The sequence below is a fragment of the Austrofundulus limnaeus genome, unplaced genomic scaffold (assembly GCF_001266775.1).
Source record: "Austrofundulus limnaeus strain Quisiro unplaced genomic scaffold, Austrofundulus_limnaeus-1.0 Scaffold444, whole genome shotgun sequence".
In the NCBI taxonomy this organism is placed as follows: Eukaryota; Metazoa; Chordata; class Actinopteri; order Cyprinodontiformes; family Rivulidae; genus Austrofundulus; species Austrofundulus limnaeus.
This window is the reverse complement of record NW_013952846.1, coordinates 60,151-68,081: the sequence shown is the minus strand read 5'-3', so window position 1 is coordinate 68,081 and position 7,931 is coordinate 60,151. Positions and strand designations below refer to the sequence as shown.

At 38.4% G+C, this 7,931-nt stretch overlaps 1 protein-coding gene across 1 annotated transcript in view; it reads left to right on the top strand.

Moving 5' to 3' along the window:
- The window catches only part of pdxdc1 (pyridoxal-dependent decarboxylase domain containing 1), a 55,715-nt gene that overhangs the window by 38,935 nt on the left and 8,849 nt on the right, over positions 1-7,931 (top strand). The window contains exons 14-19 of the mRNA XM_014024884.1: positions 716-776; positions 2,526-2,596; positions 4,785-4,890; positions 5,019-5,193; positions 6,848-6,966; positions 7,053-7,174. Coding sequence (XP_013880338.1) covers positions 716-776; positions 2,526-2,596; positions 4,785-4,890; positions 5,019-5,193; positions 6,848-6,966; positions 7,053-7,174 — 654 coding nt within the window. The remainder of the gene's footprint in view (positions 1-715; positions 777-2,525; positions 2,597-4,784; positions 4,891-5,018; positions 5,194-6,847; positions 6,967-7,052; positions 7,175-7,931) is intronic.

Sequence of the window (7,931 nt, the reverse complement as noted above, 5' to 3'; positions counted from 1 at the left end):
ATTTTCGGCTTTTGGTCGAATGTTCACTTTTAGTATGGTTTCCACGCAATCTTTTATAAATCTGAATTTTTTTTTTGGTGTACGCCATTTTCGGCTTTTGGTCGAATGTTCACTTTTAGTATGGTTTCCACGCAATCTTTTATAAATCTGACCCCTGGTGTTGTCGAGGCCATTCTAATCTCCAGGTCTTATCTGCAGACATTCTGGGCTCTCTCATACTTTCTGTTGTTGGACCAAGTCTGAGCCCTTTCCCATTTACAGCCTTCCCCAAACCCACCAGCACTTGTCTTCTCTTACTTTTCTTTCCTGTCCATTTCTGATTTTATCAAATTGAAAGATGAAAATGCAGCAGCTGCTGCTACAACCATCTCATTGTAGCAGACAATTTAGTTTCAGTTAAGAAGGCTCTTTTATACAAGATGTTTTTAAGTGTACAAGTTCCTGTAAGGGGTAATTAAACATTTTTTAMAAAAGCATTTTTTGATTTATATTGTTAAATGAAAAATATTGGCCATAAATGGATTAGAAATGTCATGGTCAGCTGCCTTGATTTCTATAGATCAGCATCGACCATAAAAAGCACCAATTGGTCAACCTCTATCAATGATAACACTCTTAGATTGTGCATTTCCATCTAAGGACATTTAATGTGTATTTTTACTTTGTTTATTTAAATAAAAAAATTCCATGTCTTTTCTGTGTTTGTGTTCAACAGGTGGAAGATGAACAAAGCTCTCCTGTTGTGCTGTTTAAGTTTTCCCAGGAAATGAGTGCTGGTAATGTTGCACACTTAACTGAGAGAAATGTTTTTGAAATTTACAGAATAATTATTAAAGGTTAAATTAGCTTCTGCATCAGAACTATTTTATTCAGTTTTATTTTTTGAGATAGGACAAATAAAATTGAAGATAGCAGCTGGAGTAGGGCCTAAAAAGTAAAGTGGTTTTCTCTGCTCTATTTAAAAACAGAAAATAAAATATTTTTTATCCAAAAATAATGATTTATGAACAGTTTTATTGTTCTTGCTTTAGTTGTCAGACAKCGAATGGCTTTATTATACCCTTAAGACTATATGTGCACATCACTGAGTCAGCTAAAATCGTCAGTGCAGCGGATGAAAAAGGCAAGACATTATTTAAATTAAACTTATGCACATAGTTTGACAACAGAAAAAGAAACCTCACATTAAGCAGCCATTTAAAGCAACTTAATAGTTAAGAACACCTTYTGAGCTTTAGTACAGTAAAAAACTGACAAATCTTAAGCCAGTATCGCTGAGTTGCAGCTTTTGGAGACCAGTAATGACTCAAAATTGGTAGAAAATAGAAAAACCTTTATTTTAACCTTAACCCAAACTCACTGAATTGAGTGTTTGCAACCATGCAGTTATTTTTATCTGCCCAATTTTTGAAAATCATGGCCTGTTTTGTGCACAGTGCCCCTCCATCCATCCAGTCATCCAGCAAACCAGTCCTTGTTGTCCTACAGAGGACAGTGACCTCATCTGCTTCGTACTCTGCTGTGAACTGTTTCAGTGAAAGCTGGAATTCATGGCACTATGACTCACACACGACCACGTCATTCAAAAATAGCAGAGATGGAATCCTAAAGTCACCAAACTGGACCCTTTCCGCCCCCTGGCTGCACCAATAAAGTCTGTTCATAAAAGTTAAGAACAACATTGGTGACAACGCGCAGCCCGGGTGGAGTCGGACCCCCACCCTGAAGATGTTTTGTTACCAGACACAACCGGAAGATAATGGATGGATGGATATATGAATGCATATTTAATTCACAATATAACATAGTAAATAAATTAAAAAAAATTTAAACAATTGTACATTTTTTAAACACAAGGCAATTAAAAGGTTTATGACAGCAACTTATCCCAGAAAAGGCAGAATAAGGACAACAAAAGGGGTATGAGTTAAAAAAACAACTAGAAGAGCATTTTGTTTTATAAGGATAATTGCCAATAAGTTAGTAAGAAGAAAAGATATAAAAAGAGCATTTTTTTAAGAGGCTGCTGAATCTCTTAGAAGTAGAGATGAGCAGAACTTCATCTGGAAAAATAGTCTGAAAATAGTGGAAATTTTTCACAACAACGCCTCTGTATAAATTGGGATTATTACATTTAAAGTTCTTAAAAAAAAAGTCACGATTCTGGAGAAATCTGTTCACGATARACAAGTGAAAGTCTGTCAGTTGAGCARTCAGTGTTTCTGTCAGCCTTGTTTTAGCTGTCAACATTTAATCTGTCCCACCGTGCAACTTGTTCATGTGAAAATGAAGGAGTGATGCCTAATTGTAGTAGATGTCCTTATATCAGGAATAACAGTTGATTCTTCCAACTGTTTTAGGAATGATGAATATTTACTGAGATAAAACCAGGTTTTTTTTTAAAGAAATGCTCGAGCATCTGTTAGAACAGGAGTTTTAAACTGTTTTAATACCTGTGATTTCCCTCGGGATTAATAAAGTATTCTGATTCTGATTTAAATTCTCATCTCCTGTTGTTTTTTCAGGACCAGTTGTGGGCTCAGTGGATGGTTTCTGTTCTGGAGAAAAAAAAGTACTGGATACCTTCAATAGATGGGTAAATGTTTCACTCCTGTAAGAAAGTTGTTGTAGATGTGCTAATGCAAATATAAAGCCATCAGGAGTTCAGAAATTCTTTTAAGATTTGTTTTGTTTTAAGAAGTGTTTTAGGGGTATAAYAGTACAAATCTGTATAAGGAACCACTGAATGCATTTAATAAATAATAATTAATAAAACATGCAGAGAATAAATCACTGGATGTACAACCTTTTGAGCCAATCCAATTCAATATAGCCACCACAACCAAGTGACCTGAAGTACACAACAATGGTTATAATTGAGCTAGTTTTACAGATATGAGGTACAGTTTGTGCGGTAGTAGCTGAAGGTCATTCCTAACCCATGCTGTATAACAGTGGTTCCCAAACTTTTTATCTTCTGACCCACAAAATATTCATGGCAAAAACTTGTGACCCCAATTATTACTGGTCTGAGTACACRAACTTTGTTAATAACTCTAAAAACACAGGCTTTTTGACAATCTAAACWGCTTGTACACAAATATAAATACTTTATTTTTACTTATTTTGTGTTTTTGTAATAATTATAGGGAAAATACATTACATCAGCAATTATTTTATTACCCTTTAAATTGATTTCTGGAGATTATCCAAGGTGCTTCATGACCCATAATTGGGTCCCAAGCCCAACTTTGGGAACCAAAGTGCAGTGGTTCCCAAACTTTTCAGCTTTTGACCCACAAAATAACAGTAGCAGAGACCTGTACCCACAACTATTTCTGATGATAAATATTTGTATCAGGTCAACTAAACATGGGCATAGTAATAATATTTTTTACACTACATTTATCCATTTTAAATATACTAACCTCACTCCTTTGTAACAACTAAGGCAAAAATGAGATTAATTCAGAAAATCTTATCAGGGCCCCACCATGATGTTTCGGGACCCACTGTGGGGTCCTGGAACATCAATGTGGAGTGCTGAAAATATTTTCTGAATAAATTACACAAACAATGACAACTTAACATTTTTTTTGCCTTTGTTGTTACAAACTAATAACATTAGTGTACTTAAAATGTACAAAAAGAGAGTAATAAATATTGTTCCTGTGCTTTTGTTTATTTGACGTGAAAACAATGTTCATCAATCGACAACAGCTGGGGGGACAGGTCTCTACTGCTGGTTTTTTGTGGGTCAAAAGCTAAAAAGTTTGAGAACCACTGCTCTAGAGCAGGGCTATTCCACAAATGTCTCGCATCTCTAACCCCTAATTTACATTACTTGCATTTTGTCTCCGCTCCGGTCCGGCCTCCGCAGCAAATATACACCCATTATAATCAATGAGAGTGTTTACACTGGCTGCGCAGGGCGGCGGTGAGCGGACGGCGATCCGTCAAAATTAGAACAGATCCTATTTTTGACGGATGCCGGAGATGCACCGGAGTCAATTTTTAAAGATTGTGCCGCACCAACAGGAAAAGAAACGAGCACAACATCCGTATTTTCAAAATAAGACACTGTTAGGCTGGATAATTTGTGAGAATAATGTCGAAATTGCAGCTTTATTAATAAATATACGGATATATTTCTATACAAATGCTGTCAGAATGTATCGTTCTGTTTGGGAAGCAGATGGAAACACGTAGCATGAAGCATATGTGTACACATACGATACACATGGATTTTATTTTGAAATCAGAAGTTTCAGAAAGCCGACAGCGATATAGTTTTAACCATAGATAACAAAAGCCTTATATCGTTGTTTTCAGCTGTGTTTGGAGTTCGTCTTTCACAGAATTAATTATTTTTTGCTGTGACTTCCACACTTATCACTGAATTTATCGCACGATCTCCTTCCTGCACGTCTGTCGGACCGGAGCAGAGCGGAGGTGGTGTAAACTGGACTTGAAACGCACAGCTGCGACCTGCGCAGCAGAGCAGAGCGGAGACGGAACGCATGTAGTGTAAATTAGGGGTTAGAAATCTGTTGTTTGTGTAGACTTCAGATTATTTTTGAATCATTTTAAAACTTGGTAATGACCAGATTGTCTTTATTGTGTCCTGATATGTAAAACTAGAATTGATAGATGGACTACTTTATTTTTCTCATGACATTTAGGTTTAAAATCCAAACATCTTTTTGAACCTCAAGTCTTTTTTTTTAGTTTATTRTTATTACTTTCATCGTCTACCACATTCTCTTCTGCTTTTCTGGATGTAGCTGGGTGAGCAGCTCGCTCAGCTGGTTCCCTCCAGCGGAGTAGATATTGTGGAGCTTGAAGATGAAGGAATCTGTGTTCGTTTCAGCCCCCTCCTTACTGCTGCAGGTAAAAGAAACATACACAGACGTGGAACACTTTCTCTGTGTTATTTATATTCTATGTTGTATAAACTTTCCCAGAAAGGGGGAAAGCATCAATGGGAAACTGTCATCATTTTTTTTTCATCCGTTCAGTTCTGGGCACCCAGCAGAAAGATGTTGAAGACTTGCTGGAAAAGCTTGTGGAGCTGGTGCCAAAAATGTCTTCCACAATGAGTTTAAGACAGGACTTCAGGGAGGAGACCCACCGCCATTCACCCACACTCAGATATGTAGAGGAGTGCAGTTGGCCTGGACTTGGAGCTGTCCGGTAAAACATTAGATTAACTACTGTAAAGAAATCAGATTTTTATGTACTTGCTCTTATTTGTAGACTTTTGGCATCCTCAAACCTATTTCTCTGTGTTTATCATCAAGCTCATTGGAAYATCTGTTTGCACACTGTCATTAGGGCAGGGCTAAGGTATTGTTGGGGTGTTTGATTGTTTTTGTTTCCCATCGCAAATTGGGGAATTGGAAATAACATCCAAGTGCAGGAGTTTAAGTATCTCAGGGTCTTGTTCACGAATGAGGGAAGAATGGAGCGGGAGATCGACAGATGGATTGGTGCTGCATCTGCTGTGATGCGGGCGCTGTACCGGTCTGTCGTGGTGAAGCAAGAGCTAAGCCAGAAGRCAAAGCTTTCGATTTATCGGTCGGTCTACGTTCCTACCCTCATCTATGGTCACGAGCTTTGGGTAGTGACCAAAAGAACAAGWTTACCGATACAAGCGGCTGAAKTKAGCTTCSTCCGCAGGATGTCTGGGCTCTCCCTTAGAGATAGAGTGAGAAGCTCGGTCATCCAGGAGGGACTCAGAGTAGAGCTACTGCTCCTCCACGTTGAGAGGAGCCAGTTGAGGTGGCTAATCTGGTTAGGATGCCTCCTGGGTGAGGTGTTGTGGGCACGTCCCACTGGGAGGAAGACCCAGGACACACTGGAGGGCCTATGTTTCTCAGCTGGCCTGGGAAGACCTTGGGATTCCCCTGGATGAGCTGGTCCAAGTGGCTGTGGAGAGGGAAGTCTGGGTCTCTTTGCTTAGGCTGCAGCCCCCRCGATCCGACCACGGATAAGCAGAAGAAAATGGATGGAAATAACATCAATCTGTTCGTCTAATGAGCTGGATAACTTTAAAAAAGGAGGAGGTACCACCTTCCATCTTGGTGTAATGGCTGCAACTAGGTGTAAGAATGGTCCATATGAAACATTGGGCTGCCTTGTCAAAATCCAAAATAACTGCCGTGATATATGTGGCATTTTCTTCCTTTTTTAATGACCACATTTATGACGAGCACAATGACCTCAACAAAGAACTGCAGTAAGTATGAAGGACAGACAATTCCTTAGAAAAGTATTTCTTCTTTTGGAACATTTCTACATTTGTCAAATTACAACCACAAACTGTTAAAAGTATTTTACTGGGGTTTTTATGGGTTCGACAAACACTGAGTCTTTACTTTGTTTCCTACCATTTCATAAGTGAAGTTGAAAAGTTTCAAATATCCTTGGATAAAAATCCAAAGCTTTAAATACTAATTTATCTTTAGGGGTTATCTTCATAAGCTAACTGTGACATAGCTACCACTTTGGAAGGACTATTATACCAAAATATCATCTACAGACATGTATCTTCTCAAAAACTATGATAGAGTTTTGCCACCCTGAGATGGACCAAAACGTGGTCTGGCCCATGGACTATAGGTCGAAGCAATCCAGAGGTACTTAAGAATAGTAAAGAGTTATTCTAATTTTGAAGGTTTATTTACTTTTGACATAATAAACTGCTAATGCATGAAGTTTCCAAAGGTTTAGATCTTCTGCAGTTGTTTTGAAGCCTTTGAGAAAACAAGCCCTTGGAGATAAACAAGCTGTATTGAACACATTTTCTTTTTGTCTCTACATAGTAACTGCATGTGTTTATAATCAGGTATGAGACACAGGCTGAAGGAATGGATGGGAGTAGGATGAAGCAGGAGCTGGACAACACTAACAATGAGCTGCTGAAGAAACTGCAAGAACTTGATACCGACATCATCTTCTCCAAAGGTTGGCACTTCCTCTCACATCTGGGTCACAGTGTGACGAACTGCGTGTCCTCATCAGCCTTTCTCTTTATTTTCTTATCATCTCAGGCTCAGAGTTTGTGTCAGAAGAGAACTGCATCTTTGTGGGCATGGTAACTGAAGACATTGATGTGTCAGAGCTGGTGAATACAATTGTTTCCCTGGGGAAGGAAATCGAGGAGAGTGGAAGGGTAATTGTCACATTCCTTCTACAGGATACCTGAGCCCTTGTAAATAATCAGAACAAGTGGTGAATGGGTTATTTAATTTTATCTTTGCTTAGTTCAGTTGATGCAGAGGCCTTTAAAGCTCAAGTAGGTAACTTTTATAAAAAATTATATTTTTTACATATACATTAAAACGGTAGTGCCATTTACTGTAGTGTCGGTATGGTCAGTGTCGGAACGGGTCAGTTCAGGTGTTTTTCCATTGACGTTCCAGTCCGGTTCCAGTGGGTGTGCTTTGGGCAGTTGGTGGAGGTGGTTTTTGGGTTTTTCGAATAAAAAGTTCAAGCGCAAAATGAGAAATGGGAACACATTTGCTGAATAAGTTCTGAAATTAAAAAAATTAGCTAAAAATTCGAATTAAAATTGGATGGAAACACGACTGTCGCTGCTACAATTGGAAAAAATGGCTCCTTGGGTTGTTGTTGTAAAGGCAGCTCAGACGCAACCAGTGACACCACCCCCTAGCCAATCAGTGACGAACAGTGTTCTGATGTTGCATTTTGGTGTCGACTGGGACAGCTTGGAACCACAATGAAGTAGGTACTAGGCCTGTCACGATAACAAATTTTGCTGGGCGATTAATTGTCTCAAAAATTATTCCGATAAGCGATAATATTGCCTGGTGACCATTTTACAACTAATAATTATAAAAGCGTAATATGTAAGTGTAATAAATCAATAAACTTTAATTTTTAAAAGAATGTTTAACAAAGTGGACTCT